At 52.4% G+C, this 25,448-nt stretch overlaps 3 protein-coding genes across 4 annotated transcripts in view; 1 reads left to right on the forward strand and 2 right to left on the reverse strand.

Moving 5' to 3' along the window:
- RPP40 (ribonuclease P/MRP subunit p40) overlaps positions 1 to 7,020 on the reverse strand; it is a 52,019-nt gene extending 44,999 nt beyond the window's left edge. The window contains exon 1 of the mRNA XM_021100135.1: positions 6,886 to 7,020. The gene's annotated coding sequence lies outside the window, so the exon portion shown is untranslated. The remainder of the gene's footprint in view (positions 1 to 6,885) is intronic.
- LYRM4 (LYR motif containing 4) overlaps positions 1 to 25,448 on the reverse strand; it is a 158,278-nt gene that overhangs the window by 558 nt on the left and 132,272 nt on the right. Inside the window, exons 3-4 of one of the 2 annotated variants that reach the window (XR_002346272.1) lie at positions 13,540 to 13,742; positions 6,886 to 7,125 (exon numbers count right to left, since the gene is read on the reverse strand). The gene's annotated coding sequence lies outside the window, so the exon portion shown is untranslated. The remainder of the gene's footprint in view (positions 1 to 6,885; positions 7,126 to 13,539; positions 13,743 to 25,448) is intronic. The other variant, XR_002346271.1, reaches the window with a different exon arrangement.
- On the forward strand, positions 13,750 to 24,437 carry PPP1R3G (protein phosphatase 1 regulatory subunit 3G). The gene has a single exon (XM_021100136.1). It carries the CDS (start codon positions 15,746 to 15,748, stop codon positions 16,805 to 16,807), a length of 1,062 nt encoding a protein of 353 aa, XP_020955795.1. The 5' UTR covers positions 13,750 to 15,745; the 3' UTR covers positions 16,808 to 24,437.

Below are 25,448 nucleotides of genomic sequence, written 5' to 3' on the forward strand. Positions count from 1 at the left end.
CTTAAGCAGAGTTGTCCCACCTCAGGTTCTGAGAGCGGGTCCCATGACTGCCATCCAGGGAAAATCCGCGAAGGGCTACTCGCACTTAGTGCACAATGTGACCGGTTAACCGCTCACCTCCGCCGGGAAAGCGGAGCCAGGGTGGCTCTGTCTTCCTGGGAACCGGCTGCTCCAGACCTCTTCTGAGTGTCCCTGCTGGGGCGGGGCGAGCAGGGGCCCGCGGGGCTGGGGGCGGGGCCTGTTGGGGGCGGGGCCTGCGGAGGGCGGTGGGAGGAGCAAGGGAAGAAATCCCCGGTTATCGCGTGAATGCTTGGTGCCAGGAGTCGGGGCTCTCACACTAGCTTGGCAGTAATTATCGCACCGACTCCGAGAGATGGTGGTGTTACCTCCACTTTCCAGACGGGAGAACTGAGCCTTAAAGAGTGCAAGGAGTCTGCTGGATTTGCCGGAGTAAAGAGCACGTGGGGCAAATCAGACTTCCCATTGAGTCTGCCCTACTCCAGCGCCTGCGAGCTGCTCACAAGAGGTTGGCGCTCACACCGCCAAATGGCAAGCCTCAGCCTCAAAGCAGGCAGACTATTTGTAAATACACATTTTTTAAGGGCCACACGTGCCACTTACAGAAGTTCCCAGGGTAGGGGTTGAATTGGAGCTGCATCTGCGACCTACACCGCAGCGAGGCAAGGCCGAATGGTTAACCCACTGAGCGAGGCCAGGGTCGAACCTGCATCCTCATGGATACTAGTGGGTTCTCAACCCGCTGAGCCACATGGGGAACTCCTGTAAACACGCTTTTGATGGGAGCCTTCTAAGGCAAGTGAGCCAAGGAGCCGTGGGAATGAGGCTTGGTTCTGGGGAGGGAGGAGAGATGCGGAGAAGAACCGGCAAAGGAAGATAAGACCCAATACACTTTTACACCGTGACCTGGGTTCGCTGCACGGCCGGACCAAAGGCGACAGTGACCCAAGATCTGGCTCCGATACTGCCTGAGCCGGGTGCTGTCTCCACGCCATCCTCCTGGTTCCAAGTCCCCTTGGTTCAGTTAAAGGGTTTCAGATGGCCAACTGTCACCATATGCCACAGCCTCCCTCACCCCCCACCCCACCCCAGGCAGACCTTCTAAGTGGGTGGCAAGGGTCTTGAGCAAACCTGGTCTCCATCGCAATGCCAGGATCTACTTAGAGATTCAGACTGTGGCTTCACTTCAGAGGGTTAGGGGGACAGGGCCAAAGGGGAGCCCCTGAAATGTAGCCTTGGGACACTGAAAGCCCTGTGCACCTGGCCAGATGGACCTACTGGTGTTACTCCCAGATCGGTGGTTCTTAAAATGCTTCATTCTAGGATCTCTGTGTCCCAACTCTTGGAGTTCCCGTCGGGTCTTGGAGTTCCTGTTGTGGAGCAGCGGAAACAAATCCAGCATCCATGAGGGTGCAGGGTTGATCCTGGCCTTGCTCAGTGGGTTAAGGATCCGGCATTGCCATGACCTGTGGTGTAGGTTGCAGATGCAGCTTGGATCCTGAATTACTGTGGCTCTGGCGTAGGCCAGTGGCTACAGCTCCGATTTGACCCCTAGCCTGGGAACCTCCATGTGCTGCAGGTGCCGCCCTAAGAAGACAAAAAGCAAAAAAACCCCAGCTCTTACTACTGTTGCTTTTGTGGTTGATGAAGCACCTGGGGGCTTTGTTTATGCAGGTTATATCCACTGACATCTACCTTAATAGCTATTAAAACAGAAAAATCTGCTCCATGTGCCATGGGTGAGTGCCACCCCGCCCCCCGCCAAAATAAGAAAGCAAAAGAATCTAAAATATTTATTAATTGATTTTAGAAGAAAACAATTGCATTTTTTTTTCTTTTAAGGCTCGCACCTGCAGCACATGAAGTTCCTAGGCTAGGGGTTGAATCAGAGCTGCAGTTGCTGGCCTAACCACAACCACAGCAATGCCAGATCCAAGCTTTGTCTGTGATCTACACCACAGCTCACGGCAACACCGGATCCTGTTCCACTGAGCGAGGCCAGGGATCAAACTAGCGTCCTCATAGATACTAGTAGGATTTTAAACCTGCTGAGCCACAGCGGGAACTCCCACAATGACATGTTCACATGGAAAAATCCTCTATTTTCTAAAACGAGAAAAAATTCATCCTGAAAGGTATCAGTGTTTTACATATTTGCACATCTTTTTAATAATTGGCTTGAAAGAATACAGCCAACTCTCGTATCCACATCTGCGTCCAATCTGTGATCTGCAGAAGGATGTGGAGGAAATCCAGCCACACAGGTGCACACAGGTGAAAAGAGCTGAGTCTTCGGATGACTACAGGTCCTTGTCTTTGGTACCAAGTGGCCGAAACTCGGCTCGATGTAGCTTCTCTCTGGAGGCCACTGCGCTGAATCTGAGCCCTATCAGCAACCTCGTTCTGTTACATCGCAGGGGGCTCATCTCCTACTTTTCATGGATTTTTTCCCACACACGATTTTTTTTTTTTTTTTTTGGAGAGACAAATTGTTTTAATATGTCCTTTCTTTTTTTTTCTTTTTTTTTTTTTTTTTTTTTTTTTTTTTTTTGTCTTTTTGCTATTTCTTTGGGCCGCTCCCACGGCACATGGAGGTTCCCAGGTGAGGGGTCCAATCGGAGCTGCAGCCCCTGGCTGACGCCAGAGCCACAGCAACGCGGGATCCGAGCCACGTCTGCAACCTACACCACAGCTCACGGCAACGCCAGATCGTTAACCCACTGAGCAAGGCCAGGGACCGAACCCGCGACCTCACAGTTCCTAGTCGGATTCGTTAGCCACTGCGCCACGACGGGAACTCCCTAATATGTCCTTTCATTTTACAGAGAAACTAAGCTTTATTTTAATTTTTTTTTTCTTTTTGGCCGCCCCTGAGCATATGGCGTTCCTGGGCCAGGGATCAGATCTGAGCTGCACTTGTGACCTGTGCCGCAGCTGTGGCCATGCTGGATCCTTTAACCCCGTGCACAGGGCAGGGGATCCAACCTGCGTTCTGGCGCTGCAGACACTGCCTGGCCCGTTGTGTCACAGCAGAAACTACACTGTAAAGTTGAGAAGTAACCAACAAAGGGCTCTCTGGGTCTTAAATAAGGGACTTCGGGTGACTTATGGCTCAATTTTTCCAGGAAGTATCCTTGTTTCCCTTTTAAATTGATGTGCAGTGGATGTACAATATCGTGTTAGTTTCAGGTGTGCAGCAAAGAGAGTCACATACATATGCTCTTTGTCAGACTCTTTCCCATGATGGGTTATCACAGGATGTTGAATGGAGTTCCCTGTAGTCTCAGTAAACCCCTGCCGTGACCTATTTTATACAGGTGGTTCACACATGATTTCGTAACATCCTCAGTTGGTTGTTTGGAAAATATGGATATGCCGAGAAACACAGCTCTTCCAAACGTCGCCTCTGTCAAAAGTCGCACTTGTTTCCCTGCTGAGCTCATCAGAGACATCTGTCTGTAAGCGCTGGGAGGCCGCCACTCCCGGGTGGTCACACATAGTTCAAATGACAGTTTTCCTTCCACGTTCAGGTTTCAGAATTGGCAGCACATTCTTCCTCATGTTTTCGTTGAAGGCAGAGATTCGCATCAGTGATTTTCGAGAAAATGTCTACTGCACGGCCAGCTGTGAATGGCCCATGACGTAATGGTGTAAGTTACACTGTTTCTTTTTTCTTTTTCTTCTTTTTTGCCTTTTGTCTTTTTTAGGGCCGCACCTATAGCATATGGAGGTTCCCAGGGTAGGGGTCTTAAACCCTTTCTTAACGTAAACGGGTTCCACTCACAACCCTCTCCTAAGAGCTCTTGGGTGGTAAAGTGCTTTATGCGTACTTCCCAGTTTGTCACATAGACTATTAGAGGCCAGGTGCTCAGTGTTGAGATTTACTAAAATTGATAACTTTTACTGGTTTATGTAGGATATTCTTTGTTTTTTTATGCTGTTTTGCACTGTGCTTTTTTTTTTTTTTGGCTGCGCTGTCAGCATGTGGAAGTTCCCAGGCCAGAGTTTGAGCCTAAGCCACAGCAACGACCTGAGCTGCTGCAGTGACAACACCAGATCCCGCTGAGCCACAAGAAAACTCCTTATGTGGGATTTTCTTAAATGATGCTGGCGTGGTTTTACCCCCACTGCTTTGGGGCAGTGCAGATGTCTGCAAAGTGACAAAGACAAGTAACGTCTTAATGTCGCTATGAAATAGTTTTGACTTCACATCCCCGCCCCCAAATGCTCAGTGGCACTGCTGCCCAGCCCTGCTGTCACTGAGAACCTGGCACATGCTTTAATCTAAAGGGGGGCTCAAGGCCTACTCGTTGCCCTCCTCCCCGCTCAGTCCCAATTTGGGGACCAAAGAGGTCCATTCGGGAGGGAGACCCGGGGGGCTCTAGCGGCTGAGCTCTGGGTCTCTCGCTCAGGACGACACCCCCAGTTGTCTTCATTCAGTGGTTCGGAGCCTCACTCTATATGTAGCCCCAAGGCAGTCATGTCTCCTTGCTGCTCCTCCAATTCCCCAAGATGCACGTCTGTTTGAGAGTTCCATCCCCCTGAGGGGTCCGACGGGCGCTCTCTACCCGGACAGGGGAGGAGGCTGGAGTCCAGTGAGACCCGTGGGGCTGTGCTTCTCTTTGCTCTAAGGACACTCTCACTCAGCTCGGGGCCGGAGCCGGGCGGCCGGTGGGGCTGCCACGCCACACACACACTGGTCCTGCCCAGCCTGGACTCTTCTGCCCTTTGCTGTTTTGGGGCTCTGGGTGCCTCAGCTTTAAGCATCCTTGGCCAGGGGGTTGGAGGGCACCCCGGGGAGCCCAGAGCTCTGCCTGCCCCCGCTGCTGTCTTCTCCCTCCCTCCATTCCTCCGTCTTAATCCCCGTTGTTACTATTATTCCTGTTTCATCAGCGTCACCTCTGGTTTTACAGCCCCGAATCTTGGCACTATTCGAGTACATCAAATTGCTTTAAGGTCTGATGTTTATTTTCAGTTTCTCTCTCTATTTTAATTTCCTTTGTTTGTTTCAGGTAAAAAAATGTCCTGCTTCTGGGAGTTCCCATTGTGGTGCAGTGGAAATGAAATCAACTAGGAACCATTAGGTTTCGGGTTCAACCCCTGGCCTCGCTCAGTGGGTTAAGGATCCAGCATTGCTGTGAGCTGTGGTGTAGGTCACAGATGCGGCTCAGCTCTGGTGTTGCTGTGGCTGTGGTGTAGGCCGGCGACCCCTACCCTGGGAACTTCCATATGCTGCGGGTGTGGCCCTAGAAAGACAAAAAGACAAAAAGACCAAAAAAAAAAAAAAAAAAATTCCTGCTTCCACCTTGTTTTTCTTGATTTTTTTCAATGAACTATTTTTAATTGGAAAAGTAATAAAAGCACATGATGAAAATGGAACGTGATAAGAGGGCATACAATGACCTCTGTCTCCTGAGCCCTGTCTGCAGAGGCGATGGCGTTACCGCTGTCTTGTGCGTCTTTCTAGAAGTCGTCTGTGCATGTGACAGGCATGCTCTTCCTCTTTATTTTACCAAGAGAAGCCATCCACACAGCTCTGGACCGGTTTGCCTTCTTAACCCCACATCTTGGAGGCTTTTTCATATCAGTGATTAAAGAGCCACCTCAATAGTTGTAAGGGCTGCACCAAGAAGATAAATTATGGACGTGCACAATGTTTTGAATCTATCTCCTTTTTCCCGAACGTGCAGGATGTTTCTGGCCTTTTCCTGGGACAAATAGCACTTTGGTGAAATACACATATACACACGAGAGCCTGGGATCGAGGTCCAGAAGTAAAACCCTGAGGTTCTGGACATATCTTGTGCCTGTAGAGACATATACATATTTGCCGTATTCGATTTACACGACATTTATGTGCAGAGAATGCATTCCTATCTTCTGTATAACAAGTGACTTAAAGTTTAGGAGCATAAACCCTATTTTAGTTTCTGAGTGCTAGGATTTGGGGAGTGGTTTCCACTCGTGGTTCTGACTCAGTTTCTCACGAGGCTGCAGTGAAGATGTCGGCTCGGGCTACAGTCATCTGAAAACTTAGATCCACTTCCAAGGTGTTGACATGCTGGGGAGCTGGTGCCGTTTGCTCCAGGAGGCTGCTTGAGTGTCCTCACAGCATGGCAGCTGGCTGCCCCTAGAGCATGTGACTTGGGAGAAACCAAGGGGAAAGCATGGTGTCCTCCGCAGTCACACGGTCACCCCCGTAACTTCCTGTTGGTACACAGGTCACGAGTTGGTACACAGGTCACCAGGAAGCAGGAGTCACTGAGGACTCTTTTGGATTCTGACTACTCTGTAGAGCAATTCTTAGATTTGCTTTGTGGACACACTTATATTCGGAAAAAGGAAAGATGACAAATTTTAATGAATTTAAGGTAGGCTGATACACACAAAGAAAGTGGTATTGAGACAAATCCAGTGCCAGTTTGTAGCAAATGATCTATGTTGAGGAATTTCCACCATCGTAATAACGGAATGAAATAATTTTGAACACTAGTACATAGCATGGGAGTTCCCGCTGTGGCTCAGCAGTAATGAATCCGTCTGGTATCCACGAGGAAGTGGGTTCAATCCCTGGCCTCACTCAGTGGGTTAAGGACCTGGCATTGCCCTGAGCAGTGGTATGCGGCTCTGATCTGACTTTGCTCTCTGTGGCTGTGGTGCAGGCCAGCAGCTACAGCTCCAATTGGACCCCTAGCCTGGGAACTTCCATATGCTGTGGGTGTGGCCCTCAAAAAAAAAGGGAAAACCCCCCCATAGTATGAAGGTTTACACTTCATATGAACTAGCATGTTGATTCTTGGCCACGTGAAGAATTTGGGAATAAATTAACTTTCACACATTAACGTCTCACAAAATCCCTGCACTCACCACAAGGTAAGGATCTGCTGAGTTTCATTTTTCCCTTTTGAATAAGATCGCAGGTGTCCACACTCTCATTTGCTTTCGACTCAGGCTCATATCTTCTGACCCGGGCCTTTGGTCTTCTGCTTATTGACAGGCAGGTGTTTGCCCTGTAACGCTGCTGTCTGTTGGCTCACATGCAGCAGGAAGTCCGAGTTGGGCTCTAGGACGTCAGAGTCTGGAGGAAAGGTAAACAGGTGGCAGTTCCTGCAGGAGAAACACAAGGCCAGGTGACACTGCTGGAGACAGGCACACAGGGTCATAAACACTGTCCAGCCAGTGCCCCCCAACCCCTCGCGCCACACCGTGTCCCGTCCGCTGTTTACTGTCCTGACTTCACAGAGCAGCGACAATTGATCACCACGGAGGACAAAGTTGGGAGTGCAGCGGTGTGACCACCGGAGGAAAATGCACCTGCTGGTGTCTCCTCAGGTCACAGGACAGAGGTCGTGTGACCTCTGGGCTTGGTTCTTGGGTGGCAGCCCTTTCCAGGCAGACTTTGGGATGTCAACACTGCCCATCTCGAAACTTTAGGTCTCACATCCTTTAGTTACACACTAGCAAAGGGCTCTCAGGACAGAGAGCATGGGTGATGGGAGGGTAAGGAAAAGACAGTGACTAAGTCCACACGTCTAACGCGTACCTACTATGTGCAAAGCTTTCTATTTCCCAGAGCTGATGTCATGATCAGAGAAGCTGAGTATGGTATGTAAGTATTTGTGCGTTGTTTGTCTCCCATTCCAATCCTGAAGCTCCCAGAAGGCTGAGACTTGTGTCTGATTTGTTGGTGGCTGTGTCCCTGGCACCCAGAGCACTAACATGGTGAGTTAATGAACACAGGCACGGCGCTAGCAGTCAATAACAGAGAACAGTTTCGTGTTCTAACATGGTGGGCTCTGTGCCGAATGTGTCACAAAGGTTTTCCTCTTTAAGCGGGCACTCACATTGTCCCATTGTACAGATGAGGAAACCTCAGCTCAGAGGTCACAGAACCTGCAGATAGGGTGGCGCTGAGGTTTAAACTCAGTCATTCTGCATATATCCAGACAAAACCTTCATTCGAAAAGATGCAGGCACCCCTATGTTCATTGCAGCACTATTCACGATAGCCAAGACATGGAAACAACTTAAATGTCCATTCACAGATGAATGGACTAAGAAGATGTGGTACACATACACAATGGAATACTATGTAGCCATAAAAAAGGCCATAAGGCCATTTGCAGCAACATGGATGCAACTAGAGAGTCTCATGCTAAGAAAGAGAAAGATAAATACCATATGAGATCACTTACATGTGGAATCCAAAATACAGCACAGACGAACCTCTCTAGAGAAAAGAAACAGACTCACAGATATGGAGAACAGACTTGAGGGTGCCAACGGAGAGGGGGAGGGAGTGGGATGGACAGGGAGTTTGGGGTTAGTAGATGCAAACTGTTCCATTTAGAATCAGGTCCTACTGTACAGCACAGGGAACCATATCCAATCTCTCGGATTAGAACATGATAGAATCATATATATACATGCCTGATGCAGTCACTTTGCAGTACAGCAGAAGTTGACAGAACACTGTAAATCAGCTACAATAAAATTTTTTTTAATAAATAAAATTTAAAACCCCCTGAAAAACCCCTCAGCCATCCTGTCTCCTGGGTGTTAGTTCAGACAAAGCCCATAGTTCACACTCCAGGAAAGTCCCCATGCTCCAGGCAGAGATATGCTAATTGGAGTGAAGATCCGAAACCAGTCAGAATCCTCGGGGCAGGAGACGGTCAGGAGCATCCCAGGGAAGTGGCAGTAGGGCTATGTATGGGTCTGTAGGAGGGGGTGGCCGATGTTGAGAAACAGGACTAGCAAACAGGACTATTGCCAGCCGATGGGGTCGTGGACAGTTACACTCTGTTTCCTCCTCTGTCTGTACTGCCTCTTTTTCCCATAGTGAGTAAGTGTAGCTTTCATAATAAGAAATATATATATATATATGTGTGTGTGTGTGTGTGTGTGTGTTTATCTTAAGAAACTTTCCCTTAAAATTTTAAAAATACACGTTCCAAGTCTCTAAGGAGAACTTCCTGCCTGTCATTCCCTTTGGCCTTCCTCAAGCATGTTCTATTACCAGTTTTTTGGTTTTTTTTTTTTTTTTTTTTTGTCTTTTTAGAGCTGCACCCATGATATACCGAAGTTCCCAGGCAAGGGGTCGAATCAAAGCTATAGTTGCCGGTCTACACCACAGCCATAGCAATGCCAGATCTGAGCCACTTCTGTGACCTATACTGCAGCTCAGGGCAACGCCGGATCCGTAACCCACTGATGGAGGCCAGGGATCGAGCCCAAATCTTCATGGATACTAGTCAGGTTCTTAACCCACTTAGCCACAACAGAAACTCCTTTTACTAGTTTTTAAAATAACTTTTCAAATATTCTCTGTGCATATACAGGCATATGCTACATTACACATTTCAAAACCACATTAAGTGAAAGCTTAACTCAAGGAGGCAGGATGGGCTGCTGAGGAAGAAAATGTATCTTAGATTATCACTCTTCAACTTCCTCCAAGAAACGGCCAGGACTCAGGTGAGGCAAGTGGGTCTCTGCTTTGGGTACAAAATGCAAGGGGCACCAAAAAACTCAGCAACCAAGGTAATTTTTTTTTAGGGCCACACCCGCAGCATATGGAGGTTCCCAGGCTAGTAGTCAAATCGGAGCTGTAGCCACTGGCCTACGCCACAGGCACAGCAACGCCAGATCTGAGCTGAGTCTGCAACCTACACCACAGCTCACAGCAACACAGGATCCTTCACCCACTGAGTGAGGCCAGGGATCGAACCTGCGACCTCATGGTTCCTAGCTGGTTTAGTTTCTGCTGTGCCACAATGGGAACTCTGAGATAAATTTTTTTTTTTTTTTTTTTGCTATTTCTTGGGCCGCTCCCGAGGCATATGGAGGTTCCCAGGCTAGGGGTCAAATCGGAGCTGTAGCCACCGGCCTACGCCAGAGCCACAGCAACGCAGGATCCGAGCCGCGTCTGCAACCTACACCGCAGCTCACAGCAACGCCGGATCGTTTAACCCACTGAGCAGGGGCAGGGACCGAACCCGCAACCTCATGGTTCCTAGTCGGATTCGTTAACCACTGCGCCACGACGGGAACTCCGAGATAAATATTTTAATCCAATTAAAAAAAATCCCAGTTAATGCAAGAAAGTCATGAGAAATAAAACGCCAAAATTTTAAATAAAAACAGAACCAGGAAAAAAATGGTAGATCCTAGTTATATGAAGTTGAAAATTCTATAATTGTGTGTGGGGGGGAGAGATAGAGGCAGTTTTAAGAAAAAGATTACAAAATTACAATTAAAAATTAGGTAAGAGGAGTTCCTGCTGTGGTGCATCAGGTTAAGGATCCAGTGTTGTCTGCGGCAGGTCGGGGTGGCTGCTGAAGCTCAGGTTCGATCCCTGTCCCGGGAATTCTATCATGAGGTGAATACGGCCAAAAAACCAGACAAAATTAGGTAAGAAAATGAATATTTAGAATGAGAAAACATCAAAGTACAAATAAAAAAAAACTTGACCTATACCACAAACATCACAAAATCTAGAAGACAAAATTTTTTGATTAATTGTGGGAAAGGCTTTTGTTAGGTGGTAACTGACAAAATGAAACTCAAAGCTTCAAGACAATAGCTGGAGAAACTGTTCAGTTGTAACAATGTAACTTGTATCTTCCCTGTTTCTTACTCCAGGGAGAACCTGTGCTAAAAATAGAATGTGCTAAAAATAGAAACTACCCCTTTCTCTAACTAGCTGCTTCCTCAGCTGAAGGAGCCTGAGTTCTTGCTGCTGAGAGCTCCAGGCCCCTCTGTTGGTCCATAAACCTGCTTGAGCTCACATAGCTTCCGTCTCTGCTTCCTTCTTCCCTCACCATTTCTAGCAGCTTCTATAATACCTTTTCCCCAAAGGTTTCCTCCTTCAGCTGCAAAAGATGTATGGTAGGTTTGCGCTCACAAACTCGGGAATCTGATCAGTTCTGTCCCACATGATAACCATCAACACCTGTTCCTTTCCCCACGAGCCCCCCAGAGCACCTCACAGCATGGCAGCAAGAGCCCAGACACAGAGGTGACATCCTGTCTCTATTCAGTAGGAAGGTGTTCCTAGGCCCCGCCCATGCTCAAGGACCAGGGTTTCACAGAAGCTGAGAGGCAGCAGAATATGCACCGCAAAATATGCCACTTTAGCCTAAAGATTCTTTCTTTCTTTCTTTCTTTTTTTTTTTGTTTTTTTTTTTTTTGTTTTTGGTCTTTTTGCTTTTTCTAGAGCTGCTCCCACAGCATATGGAGGTTCCCAGGCTAGGGGTCCAATCGGAGTTGTAGCCACCAGCCTACACGAGAGCCACAGCAACGTGGGATCTGAGCCGCATCTGCGACCTACACCACAGCTCACGGCAACGCCAGATCCTTAACCCACTGAGCAAGGCCAGGGATCGAACCTGCAACCTCATGGTTCCTAGTTGGATTCATTAACCACTGAGCCACGACGGGAACTTAAAGATTCTTTCAAACTGAAGAAAATGAAGAAACCTAGAGTAAAACCCCTCTCTGCTCTTCCCGTCTGGCTAAAAGTGAGATGTAATTTCCACCTGTGAAGGTGTCCCCTTCCCTCTTCCCAGGAAGAGGACAAGTCATAGACTCAGTCACCCCAGGTGACTCCAAGCTCTGAGCCCAGAGGAAGCCACACAACAAATGTCACGAAGACAAGGTTCATCTTCCAGGACTTTCCCCCATGATACCTTCCCAGGCGCGCCACTCCTAAACCACAAACACCCGTTCCTGTCTTGTCTTTCCCTACAAATGTATTGTTAATTGTTAAGCTGGTATTGCGGGTGGAAAAAATCACGGGAAGAATAGCGATTGATAGTCAATCTAATAAATATAGGAAAAATTTATTCAGGTCAACGTGAGGATTGTAACCCGGGACACAGTCCTTCCGAAAGCCCTGGGGACCACGAAAGCACAGTCACACACGCTTTTGAGATGCAGGGTTGTGCGTCGCAGGACAGGACGCATTACTGGCCGTGTGCACAATCCAGACCTGCAGGCACAAAGAGAGCAGAGGCTCCCTCAGATTCCTCAGGACTGAGAAGGAAGGTTCTCGCCTAGAGGTGTGGGGAGTGCGCATGACACTCGAAAGGGGAGGGAGGAGGCCCCAGGGACCAGAGAAAAGGGTTTTGTTTACATTTTTCTTGTCTTGCCATAAACTTTGAGTCTTGTTTCATCACTATGTGAACACGGCAGAAGGGCCCACGCACACGTCTGCTCCAGCTTCACCATAAATCCACCTGCCTCTGGGCAGAAGTCAGCCTTACTAACAGGGTTGTTCCAGAAAGATGTCACGAAGGAGGTAAAACGTGGAAGTCGCCCTAAAGACCAGGTAACTTCTCTGCGTGGAGGCGGGGGCAGGACCTTCCCAGTCCTTTGAAGGGAAGCGTCTGCAGGGGGCTCTCCAGAGCCCTGGTTTTAACAGGACGGTGAGAAGGAGGGTGGTGAGATTGTCGTTTTGCTGTGGAGGTCTTTGCTCAAGTGAAATCTTGGGGAATCCCAATATGTAAAAAAAGTAAAATTGCAGTTTCTCAGGTAGGTCTGGGGCCCCGCTGTCTCAGCTCACATCCTAGGGGAGCCTAGCGGGTCCTGGGGGAGTTTGCAGAAAATAACATTTGGAAAGGAATAGAGAGGAGGGGCAGAAGTGGTTGGAGTCAGATAATGTTGGGGTGAGGTGTTCGGACCATACTTGGCAGAGGTATACAGCTGGTGTCAGAGCAGGGTATAAGATTGGACCCTACTCGGTACATGTATACAGCTGGTGTCAGAGCAGGGTATAAGATTGGACCCTACTTGGCAGATGTATACAGTTGGTGTCAGAGCGGGGTAAGCCTCCTCCATCAGGGCTCTGCACAAGATAAAGAACTCAAACAGCACACAAGCCTCTCCAATGAAAAGTAAGTTTCCCTCCCTCCTCAGCCCCGGATCCCTTAGCACAGCCTCCCAGAGGCATTTCTCTATGGACAGGAGCTTTCCAGAAATACACCAGGAATAGACAGTTCTTTGGTTTTTATTTATTCATCCCCCCCATACACACACTAAACCAACCAACCAGGTTTGTTCTTTTGGGACAAGCTGATGGAAGGTGAACACTCGGAAGAGTAAAGTTCAAAGTAACTTGCATGTGACCAGAGGGCAGACAGACCGGAAGGAGAGGGCCAGGCTCTGGAGTTACACCCGCAGCCAGGTCCTGTTCTGGCACCTGAGCTTTCAGAGCCTTGGGCATGTCCCTTGACCTCTGTGAGGCTCAATTTCTTCTTTCTTTTGAAAGTATTACAGTAATGCCTTTCTGGTAGGACACGGGTCTGCACGCAGCAGAAAAGCTCCATCACCCGGACTGAACCAGAAGGCTGTCTTTCTGATCCAAAGACCAAGCCCCTTGGTTCTCAATGGGGAGGGGTCCTGCTGCCTCCCCCAGGCTGGGGTGTTTGCAAACAAAGGTAGGGGTTTCTTGACTGTGAAGATTTCTGGGGCGGCTGGCAGCCTGGTGAGGTTAGGGTTCAAGGATGTTAAAGAGCTTACTTAGAATGTTTGCTGCAGCAGGTCACCGCAAAGCATCCTCTGGCTCCAGACCGCAGCCTTCTCGCTGGGAAACATCACCTTAGAGGCGCAAGCGCACCGTCTCCTCAAGGACCCTTGGTTTCCCAGGCTCCGGAATGGAGTCACCTGTGACCGTGGCCCGGTGTCTGCTACTGTCCTGGGCGCTAGGACAACATGGCCTCTCTCTGGGGAAAAAGGAAATTTACTTTGGAAGCTTCCTCGCAGAGTCCCCCTCGCAGTCTTACTGGCTGGGTCACTCGCTCATTCCTGAACCCCTCCTGAGCAGGGAGGGGGGTCCTCCTAGACGAGACAGGAGCTATGCTGGAGGAGCGTGTTGGGGGTGTGTGCGTCCGGAAATGGGGCTGAGGGAGGGGTGGGACACCCGCGAGAAAGTGACAAGGGGGACGGTACGCCCAGCAGGCGGGTCCCAGGCCCGCTTACGGTCCTCAGAGGCCGCCCTGTCGCCCCCCCTTGCACGCTCTCCTCCCCCTCCCCCAGGGCCTCTGCGCGACTCCCGCTGCAGCCCTGTTCCCCCCCTCCCCGCACTTCCCTCCCCGAGGCTTTCCTGTATTTACTTGTGTGGCCCTCTGGTTAATCGTGGGCCACGACTGAGAGCGCCACGAAGGTGGGGACCGCTAACGTTGTCACCAAGAGGGGAGAGGGGTCGCGGCCAGGCACCGCGCAACCCTGGGAGCCGAGGCCTTCTTGAGTTCTGCTCCCTGGGCCCCTCGCCTCCCTCCTGCCCCCACTCTGCGGCGGCCGTTGCGGGGGGGGGGGGTCACCACAACCTCCAAATCACTGTGACGTCCTAGTTTCTCCTTAAAATAGTTCGCGAATTTCGTATTTTACTCCGTACTATGGCAGTGTTGACTTAAATGCAGAAAGAATGATTTTCTTCCAGATCGTGGAGTTGTTCCAACAGGAAGACACGCCGGGTGTCACGGGGTGCTTCTCGCAGGCCCCGGAGTTGAGATGCACTCCGCGTTGCGCACCGGGCCCGGGAAGGCCCGAAAGATGCCAGCGAGTGGGTCCGGCACCAGCACGCCCTTGCTCGAAATACCTTGGGGCCCCACCCGGAACCTAGTGACTCCGAAACTCTGGGGTGGGGCCCAGCAATGAGTTCGCACACCCCCGCCAGGTGACCGTGACGCGCGCCGAAAGAGGAGAGCGTCCGATTTAGAAGGCAGATAAAGTTAGCTTCAAAACCAAACCAAACCAAACCAACGACGAGGAAGCACTTCGGCCAGTCCCAAGCCCCCCCACCCCCAATCCCGGTCCGCATCCCTCGGAAGGCCGGGGACCACCGGCGGCCCCCGCTCCGGGCAGCGGAGGCAGAGGCACTGGTCCCGCGGGCTTCTCTCCCCCGGCGGGAGCTCTGAGCGCAGCGGGCGGGACAAGGGGAGGAGCGGGGACGTGCGCCCGAGCCCCGTGCGAATGGCCTCCGGCCGCGCTCGGCGGGCGGCGGCGCCCCCCGCACCGCCCTTCTGCAGACCTGGCCCGAGCCCACCCAGCGCCACCTCCGCGCGGGTTGGGGCGGCCGCTTGGGCTCGAGGCCTTAGGAAGCGCCGGGGACGAGCGCTCTGAACTTGGGGAGGAAGGAAGAGACGGTCCGCGCGGCCGGCTGCCTCCCAGCTTCCCCGCAGGCCAGCTCTCCGCAATTATGCGCCTGCCCCGGGACCTCCCGGGCCGATGCGACAGCCGGGAGGAGACCGCTCGGCGACCCGCCGGAGGGCAGGCCTGTTGGGAGCCGCGGGGCCAACTTCACGGGCAGGAAGACGACGGAAGCTGAGCGCAAGCTCAGCCGGGAGCCCCAGCGGCAGGGCAGGCGCGGGCCCGCTGGGCGGGAGGGGCTGAGAGAGCCCCACTTCCGATGCGGTCCCCACTCTCTGCGGATCCCTCGGACCCCGCCCGCTCGGGCCCCGCGCCGCTGGATCCGCCTGGCGCTCCCGCGGCCGCGCCTCCCGGGGCCGGGCCCTCCCCCGCTGCTGGCAGGCTCAACCCCGAGGGCCGCGCCCGGCCCGGCCCGGCCCGCATCCTCCTCCCACTCCGCCCTGGGCAGTCCGGCTAAAACCCGGAGGTCCGGAGTGGAACTGCCTCTCCTCCCAGGCCCGGGGCGGGCGTTGCGCGCTCTTTCAACCACCCCAGGCGTTAGGTCTCCGGAGGACAAGTCCCGGGGCTATTCGGCGTCATGGAGCCCCGGGGGATGGAGCTGCTAAGTTTGGAGGCTCTGGGACCTGTGCCTTTTGAAGACACCCCGCCAGCCGGGGAGCCGCCTGCCCCGGGGGTCCTCAGCACGGACGGTGGCGGGGACGGCGGCGGCACGTCGAAGGTCCCGAACCCCGACGCCGAGCCCCCGTTCCTTCAGGAAGAGGCTGCCCTCCGGGAACAGGAGGAGCTGCTGGAGAGCCGTCGCCGCCGCCGCGCGCGCTCCTTCTCTCTGCCCGCCGACCCGATCCTGCAGGCGGCCAAGTTCCTGCAGCAGCAGCCGCCGCCGGCCCCGGGGACGGGCTCAGAGGGCAGCGAGAGGGCCGAGGGTGCGCTGCGCAGCCCGGGCAGCTGCTGCGCCAAGTGCAAGAAACGGGTGCAGTTCGCGGACGCGCTGGGGCTGAGCCTGGCCAGCGTGAAGCACTTCAGCGAGACTGAGGAGCCGCAGGTGCCACCCGCCGTGCTCTCCCGCTTCCGCAGTTTCCCAGCGCGCGCAGAGGACCTGGAGCAACTTCCGAGCCTCCTGGCCGCGGCGGCGGCGGCCGCGCCCCTGCCGGCGCCGCCTCCCCGGCTGCAGCCTCTCTTCGAGCTTCCCGAACCGAGCGCCGTGGCCGAGCGCCTGCGGCGGCAGCGCGTGTGCCTAGAACGCGTGCACTGCTCGGAGCCCGGGGGCGTCGAGGTGACCGGCTCCGGCCGGGTGCTGGGCTGCCCTGGGCCGCGCGCCGTGGCTGTGCGCTACACCTTCACCGAGTGGCGCTCCTTCCTGGACGTGCCGGCCGAGCTGAGGCCGGAGCCGGGGGAGCCTCCGCCGTTGGCGCCGTCGCGGGGGCCCGGGGACGCCGAGGACGAGCCCGGCGCCGAACGCTTCCACTTCGCGCTGTGCCTGCCCCCGGGCCTGCTGCCCAAGGAGGGGGAGGACGCGGACGCGCCGGGCGTCGCCGTCCACTTCGCCGTGTGCTACCGCTGCGCCCAGGGCGAGTACTGGGACAACAATGCGGGGGCCAACTACACGCTGCGCTACGTGCGCCCCGCTGATGCGCTCTGAGCCTGCGGCGCTCGGCCCCGCGGCGCTTGCAGGGACAGCACCAGGCGGCTGCGGCTGCGACGCTCTGAGCCCCGGGATAGAGGGAGCCGCTCACCGCAAGCTCGCACCCAGACAGATCCTGGCAGCAAGCACGGAGCCTCGGCCACTTTCCCGTCGCTCAGGCCCCTGGAGTTCCCGCCCGCGTCGGAAAAGGAAGACAACCGCCGGGTGTCCAGTGGCTGCCTCCGCGAAGGCTCCGGATTTCTGCGCGAGGCTGCAAACCCTTGGGATTTGTTTTCAACCGTGGACTGCGTGTTTCAGCCCCTGTACCTTGTGGGAGACCCCTGGGGTCTCAGGGAGAGGTCAGACCCTGCCGCTGCATCGCGCCCCGGGAAGGCGTGGACTGCGGGCCTGTTTCTCGAGAAATCCAGGTGGGGCCTTAGCAGACTGTTCTTTTCTTTTAACCAGGATCTGGGAAATGTTCGCCCAGACTCATGGGCTTGCGTACAAATGTCCTTTGCAAAGTAAATGCCACGTGCACGTCTCTTACTTTATATTTCAGCTTCCGGCAGTTGGGGAGGCCCTGGCAGGCAGGCAGTCTTCCTCAGTGGATGCTGCTACTGAACTTTAAAACAGTCAAATAACAGTATTTTCAAATTTCCTTTCTTCCATCCCTCCTCTCTGATGTGGAAAGGCCCAGACTTCCCATAATGGACTGGAATGTTCTTTACACTGTTTTGTAGAAGTCGTTCTTTCCCCGGCAAAATAAGATGCTTGGTGAATTGAAATGCCAGAGTAATCAGCAAGCTTTGGCTGTGAGCCGCTCCAGCGGGTCCTGGCCCCCAGCCCCCTCGTGTGGGCAAAACACATCGTAGCTCCTAGACTCTGGGCCATTAGCAGTCGGAGAAGCTGGACTCCGGATGGCTAGACTCCAAGCCGCAAGATGAGGGGATGGAGAGGTGGTTTTCTGTCCCTCTTGGAGCCACTGGTGGGAGTGGGGCCTTGACTGATGAAGCATGCCCAGCAAGAAAATCCCGCTCTGAATCCCATGGGCACCCAGCACAGGCTAGGACTGTGGGAACCAGTCTGGTTGGCCTTTATTCATTGCCGATGTCTGCGGATGCCAAGATAAGGGGGCTATGGATGGCTGGGGCCATGGGTGGCGGGGGCCAGTGAGCCTCTGGAAGGATCTGACTTCTTTACACCTTGGTCACCTATTGGTAATTCATCTTTCTTTTGTTTTCATAGGTTCCAGCACGTGGCTAGTACAGTCAGTCTGTTGCGTGATGCTCAGCTTTAAGGAGGAGCTGTTTCACTGCTGCTCTATAGGTATCTCAGGGAGGCTTCTACATACAGCCTACGGGCCAGAGCCTATTATCGTAGGGCCTGGGAGCTAAGCTTGTTTTTTACATTGTTAAACAGTTGGAAAAATTCAAACAAAGACTCCTGTTCTAGTGACACATGAGAATAGTATGAAATTCAAGTTTCAGTGTCTATAGATCAAGTATTTTAGGAACCCAGCTAGGCACATTCATTTACACTTTTTTTTTTTTTTTTGTCTTTTTGCCTTTTCTAGGGCCGCTCCTGTGGCATATGGAAGTTCCCAGGCTAGGAGTCGAATGGGAGCTGTAGCCGCCGGCCTATACCACAGCCACAGCAACACCAGATCCTTAACCCACTGAGTGAGGCCAGGGATCAAACTCTCAACCTCACGGTTCCCAGTCAGATTCATTAACCACTGAGCCACGACGGGAACTCCCGTTTACACTTTTTTTTTTTTGTCTTTTTAGGGCTGCACCCATGGCATATGGAGGTTCCACAGCCACAGCAATGCCAGATCCGAGCCACATCTGCAACGTATACCACAGCTCACTGCAATGCCGGATCCTCAACCCACTGAGTGAGGCCAGGGATCAAACCCGAAACCTCATAGTTCCTAGTTGGATTCGTTTCCGCTGAGCCACGACGGGAACTCCTCATTTACGTATTATCCATGACTGCTTTCCTGCTACAAGAGCAGAGCTGAGTAGATGCAACAGAGGCCGTATGGCAAAGTCTAAAATATTTCCTATCTGGCCCTTTATAGAAAGTCTGCTAACCCCTGCTCTAGAGAAGTGGTATTTTTTAAAACTCTGTGTTGAGAGTTACTGTTAATAAGGCAGTTACATTTTTAGTAAAATTTGCCACTTGAAATAAACTTCCTTGGGGTAAAGGAAGGGTAATGTAAATGACAGTTACATTACTGCCAGTAGTCTTGACTGGTTACAATGAACACCAAGATATCCAATGTACAACCGTCACTATACTGGGGAGGCAGGGAGGCGACGCCACCTGCTTTTTACCTCTAAGAAATAACAAAAAGTCAGGGCAGCTGAAATCGAACACCATCTAAATTAACCTCAAGCTAGAAAAACCGCCAGAAAAAAAAGGTGCCTCAAAATGGGATGTCCCGAGCTATAGAGTAATTAGTTTGAACTCTGTCTGCTTTGGTGATAATGCGTTATTTTGAAGTGTTTAGATTTTTAAAAATTGAATTAGCGCTGTATAATGATCAAAACAGAGCTCCTCTTGTCTGGTGTCTTTTAAATGGTAACCCATTAAACCTAGAATAGAGTACATAAGAAATCGATGTTTAAGAGGTATTGTGCAGCAAGATTTTTATTCTTGTAGAAACCATCATTGATTCTCAAAAGTGTATTTTGGAACTCAAACAATGAATTTTAAGAGGACCTGTTTTTATAATATAAGAACTTCAAGTAGGGCTGTTAGGAAAGGGAATCGAACTCTGCTCTCCCATGACTTTTGGAGAATTGCTCTTCTAAGGTTCAGAAGTTCGTAGAATATTTCGAGCAGTCGCCTTTCAAAGCCCCGGGGCTGACAGTCTTCTCAATGTCAATTTTATAAAGTGCCAACTTTTCATTGCAGACCGAGGCAAACCCTTTGTAAAGCAATGTATGGATGTGACAGTAGGTCTTTTTGTGTTTGGGAAAGTTAATGTCCAGGAGGGGCCGTACGGAGGAGCGAGTGGAAGCAGTTCAGAGTACTCCCGGGACGCCGTGAACACACACACGTGTTCCCTAAAGCACAGTTCCCACCTTGCAGCTGTGGTTTTTCTGTGGTCGTGTTTATCACAGCTCCGTAAGTGAGGGTCCTTCTTATTGAAAATGTAAGTAGCTTCACCTTCTGGCCCGGCTCTAGGGATCAGAAACGTAGTTCTGCTCCGCTCAGCTCACTGCCTGACCTCCAGGAGAGAGGTGCCAGTTTCTTCCCATGGGCAGTGGGTCCACGGAGCCCCGGGTCATGGCGAGTGGAATGAAGTGTGGGCCCTATCTAGAGAGTCGGAAGCAGTGGCTGGCGGAGTTCCCGTCGTGGCTCAGCAGTTAGCAAACCCGACTAATATCCATGAGGATGCGGGTTCGATCCCTGGCCTCGCTCAGTGGGTTAAGGATCTGGCGCTGCCGTGAGCTGTGGTGTAGGTTGCAGACACGGCTCAGATCCCAAGTGGCTGCGGCTGTGGCTGTGGTGTAGGCCGGTGGATGTAGCTCTGATTCCACCCCTAGCCTGGGAACCTCCACATGCCACGGGTGTGTCCCTAAAAAACCAAAAAACCCCCAAAAAACAAGAAAACAAAAAACCAACCAAACAAACAAAAAAAGAAGCAGTGGCTGGAATGTGGCTGTCTGTACAGAACACAAAGCAAGGTGACCAGTTGCTTCCAAGACCTGACTGGGGAAGCCAGGATCCTGCTCCGAGCTCTGGGGACACCAGCTGTCCTCTGTCCAGCAGCAGGGTCATAACTCAGGCAGCCTTCCTGTGGCAGCAGGGAGCGGGCAGTTGTCATGGGCGAACTTGGCGGTGGCGGGGGGGACCTTTCCGTCAGGTGTGCAGTTTTCCACCTGGCCACGTCCTCCCCTCCCTTCTGCCCTGACCAGGGGAGGGCTGCCCTGTGATGCTGTGGGTTTTGAGCGAAGCAGAGCCTTCTGTTCATTTCATCTTTGGGGACTGGTGTTGGACTCTCTATATCATTTTATGAGTTTGCCGTATTTCTAAGCTTTCTAGCATGAAGTTTTTGCATACTTTAATATGCTGCATTTCCTCATCCCCTGACTCAGTGGCTCGGTTCTTAGGAGCGTGTGGCTGGGAGCCACGTGGAGTGTTGTGATCTGCGTCATGTGTGCTTTGTCAGGCGTGCAAGGAACAGCTTTCGGGAGGAGATGGGAGGTTTTGCTTTCATGTGACATCATGGAACGGACAAGTGCTTTTTTGGCTCATGCAGTGGGACATGGGTTGGTGGTTAAACGAGGGCACCGTGGCTGGTCGTAACTTAACGGGCAGCCTGGCCAAATAGTGAGCTGTTTGACACCCAGCCTGGCCTGGCCAGTCCCGTGATGCCGGCCTGGACGGTCTTCCGGGGGTGGGGGATGGGCTTCTCACAGCGGCCAGGGGCTGGAAGCAGGACACACCCTGACCACCTGGCCCAGCCTGATGACCCCATCTTTTCTCCTGTGGGGCCATCCTGGGCTGTTGTCCACCAGCAGGCCGGTGCCTGGAAGCCCCCGGGAGAGGCTGGCCCTGGTTCTTCTCGGGACGAGTGATGGAGACGTTCCATTAGAGGCCCGGCTGTGTTTCCATGTTCCCTGCAGACTGCCTTCTGCTGGTGGAGGTGACTGGCAGGACGCAGCACTAAACGGTCCTTTGCGCCTCCAAGGGCTGGTTGCTGGAGAGCCAGACAGTGTAACCATAGGCTCTTGAGGCCTTCGACGCCTTTGCAGCTTTGGGGAGACGCTGTATTTGCATTGGCTTTGCCCGCTGTAGCAGACACTCTCTGGCCTGGACCGCACGAAGTCGCATCTTGGATAAGAGGAGGTTTTGAGATGGCAGAGATCAAGCGCTTGCTTTTAAGATGGTCCAGTGAGATTTGCCTGGTGAATCTGATCGCAGGTAGGAGTCTGTTAAGTTGTTGTGCGTACAGCATCCGTTCAACCTGGAAATCCTTAGCTGCAGACGTCTCTGGTAAAGCCAAGACATTTTAGAGACACTTACAGACACTGAATTAGACCAGTACGATTATTCATCCATTCACCTTGCTGCAGCTTCTCTGACACTGGTCAGCTCAAGGCACGGCCCAGGGAGAGCCTAGAGCATCCTAATGCATATTCCAAAACGGGAAACTCGCTCTGAAAATCTGAATTGAATAAAGGTGAAAGCAGGTGGCTTTTGGGAACTGAGCCTGAAACACTGAATCTCCGTGTGAAAAACTGATGAGCACACCCTGCAGAAGGCTTTCTATCGATCCCACCTGTGTGTTATGTTGAGGAAGCGTCCACTCCCACAGGTGAGAAGTTTGTGGTCACGGCAAAGCCATGGGCTTTAAAGGGGCCTCCTGGCAGGGTCTCTAGAGGGTTGGTGGTTCCTGCACCTCCCTAGATGTTTCTGGGTGAGGAGCCCCGTTATCAGGAGGCTGTTCTGCTGCCACTGAAGTGGCATCTTTTCTACCTTAAGTAGGTGAGAGAGGTTACCGTTTCTCAGAGGGAGTTAGGTTTTGTCTAATTTTTATATTATTTAAAAAGACACGTGGGAGTTCCCGTGTGGCACAGCTCCATATGCCACGGGGTGGCCAAAAAAGAAAAAAAAAGGAGAAAGAAAAATAGGAGTTAATATTCACAACTACTTTTAGTGGTCTAGAGAATTCCCTTTGTGTGTTCCTTTCAGTCCGGTTAAGGAGACGTGGTGTTTTCACGCACAGACTGAAGGCATGTTGTTTATAAAATTACTTTTTTCAGCCAGAAAATCCCAAAACCTGTGTGTCACCTACATCACCATTAAATTAGTGAGGTCTGTTGTAGCAGTAGGATCGTAAAAATATAAACCGAATTGAGTTTGAAGGCCCCTGGGATATCTGAAAATGAGTGTTAAATGGCTAAGTGTGATATAAATGGACACTGAATCGCAGGCCAGTCCTTAACGAGGAAACACACAATACACTCTTTTGGGGAAAGAACTAACGGGCTGCAATTTAGAAAGATCTGTGATTCCCCGGCTTAGCTCCGCACCCCAACAGATGGGAACTAGAGGCTGCTTCTGTTCCCTGATGCTGAGTGATGGTGGGTTTTGCTGTTACTAGAAAGTCATTACAAAGGCATTTCTGTACTGGTGCAGCTGCCCTGAAAGACTAGGGTTTCTGGCAGAGGAAACAACCACCTTCAAAACAGGCTCGTAAGCTACTGAATTCTGAGGCCAGGGGCTGCCCGGCCCGCCCTGCCCGCCTTGCCACTCAGGAGAACGTGCAGGGGGACACTGCTTGGGGCCTGGGCCTGGCATGGCGGGCCTCCCCGCCCCGGGGGCTCCGGCCTGCACGGAGGGTGTTGAAGGCCGCCGCGAGGCCCAAGACCCAGCGTTTGGGGCCTCAGCTTTTGACTCTGCCCCATCCACGTGGCCCAGGAAACCTTTGAGGCTCCTGTGTGGACGGATTGTTAGAGCCAGGGGTCTCTAAAGCCATGGGCACCACGCCCTGGGGGCGCAGCCTCAGGGCCTGGCAGACCCCTGTGGTGTGTTACCTGCGTGTGACAGCAGAGACTGGGGCTCGGGCAGCAGGCCCCAGCTTCCGAGCAGGGGTTCCCTCTGTGTGATGGTCTGACTGTTGCGGGTGAGCCCAGAGCCTCTGGGTGTTGAAGTCACTGGTGCCTGCGGTGTCACTAAACACCCAGGTCATTCCTCCAGGGTTGAAAATGCAGCCTAGGGAGTTCCCTTTGTGGCGCAGTGGTTAACGAATCTGACTAGGAACCATGAGGTTGCGGGTTCGGTCCCTGCCCTTGCTCAGTGGGTTAACGATCCGGCGTTGCCGTGAGCTGTGGTGTAGGTTGCAGACGCGGCTCGGATCCCGTGTTGCTGTGGCTCTGGCGTAGGCCGGTGGGTACAGCTCTGATTGGACCCCTAGCCTGGGAACCTCCATATGCCGCAGGAGCGGGCCAAGAAATAGCAAAAAAAAAAAGAAAGAAAGAAAGAAAGAAAATGCAGCCTAGCTCATTGGGGTCTGTCTGGAAGCACCTGAGCTCAGGGAGGCCGCTCTGATGGCTCTGACCCGGCAGAGGACGTTGCAGAGGCTGCCAGGCCTGTCTGGGATGGAGGCAGGTCTCGGGGGTCAAACTGTGACTGTGGCTGGCACAGGGTCTGCCTTCCTGAGCTGGAACCAGGGGGCCGAGGGGTCCTTTATCAGACGTGCAGCAGCTGCATGAGTGGGCTGCTCTTCCAGACAGGATATTTTACATGATTGCATGGGATTGTGTATAGGTCCTTCTAATAATGTGAGAGAAAACAACCTCATCAACCTCCGTCTGAGGATTCGCTCGAGAAATGTGCCTGGCGGAATGTTTGGGACGGACTAACAGATTGCTGTCAATGTGACTTCGAGACTGTTTATTTAAACTGAGAGCGTCTGCAGTCCAGACCCGGTCCTCATGCTTCTCCTCGATTTTTAAAAGGACAGTTATATTTGGGGGGTTGAGAATGTCTTCAATGCTGAAGATTTGGGTGGGGGGTTTCTGTTTGCTGCTCTGCTGTATGATTTTTCTGTGCGTGTTACACCTAAAAGAATGCTGACCTCAAAGTCCTAATTTGAATAAAGAATGTAAAGCACTCTGGGACTCGGAAAGCTATCTTCGAGTCTTTGAACACATTTGGTGTCACAGCTGGGGCGGGGGAGGCCTCTGGCACCAGGTGGGTAGAAGCAGGGACACTGCTAACATCCTAGAGAGGGGCGGGGACCTGGGGTCTGGGACCCTTTGCTGCAGTGCCTGCACCTGAGCAGTGTCTCCTGGAGCAACGAAATACAAATATATGGGACTAAAAATAGCTGCTTGCATGTCGCTGGGGCAAGTTATGGACCAAAAGATCAAAAAACCCAGCTGCCACTTCTTCAGAAGCAGGGAACGGCGGCGTACGCGGCCCCCCCCAGCACCATCAGGGAGGTGGGCAGACCAGCTAAGCCCCGCCCTGGCCCAACCCTGGCCCCGCCCCTTCACCCACATAAAGAAACAGCTTGTTTCCCCCTCAGGAGCCGGCAAAGGAACGGGTGACTTCTTTTCCTTCCCCCACCTGCTGCAGCAGGGGCCCCAAATAAAGCCCTGCCTGCCTTTCTTACCCATTTCTATTAAGGAAGGCCAAGGACCCTGGCCGGTGGCCCTGCAATACACAGGACAGCCCCCCGCAAAGAACTGTCTGTCCTGAGACCTCCGTGCTGAGGCTGGAGAACCCTAGTGGACAGTATTGTACGGGCACTGATTTCCTGGTTTTAACGACGTACTGAGGTTACGGAAGATACTGTCCCTGGGAAACCTCAGTGAAGTCCACGTAAGGTGCTGTTTCTGCATCGTCTTGTGAGTTTCAACCATTTCAAATAAAAAGTCGCAACAACAACATTAAATTAAACCTTATTATTATTTTTTTGTCTTTTTGGGGCCGCACCCACGGCATATGGAGGTTCCCAGGCTAGGGGTCCAATTGGAGCTGTAGCCGCTGGCCTACACCACAGCCACAGCAACGTGGGATCCAAACCGCATCTGCGACCTACACCACAGCTCACGGCAATGCCGGATCCTTAACCCACTGAGTGAGGCCGGGGATCGAACCTGCATCCTCATGGATGCTAGTGGGGTTTGTTAAC

The sequence above is a fragment of the Sus scrofa genome, chromosome 7 (genome assembly GCF_000003025.6).
Source record: "Sus scrofa isolate TJ Tabasco breed Duroc chromosome 7, Sscrofa11.1, whole genome shotgun sequence".
Lineage (NCBI taxonomy): Eukaryota > Metazoa > Chordata > Mammalia > Artiodactyla > Suidae > Sus > Sus scrofa.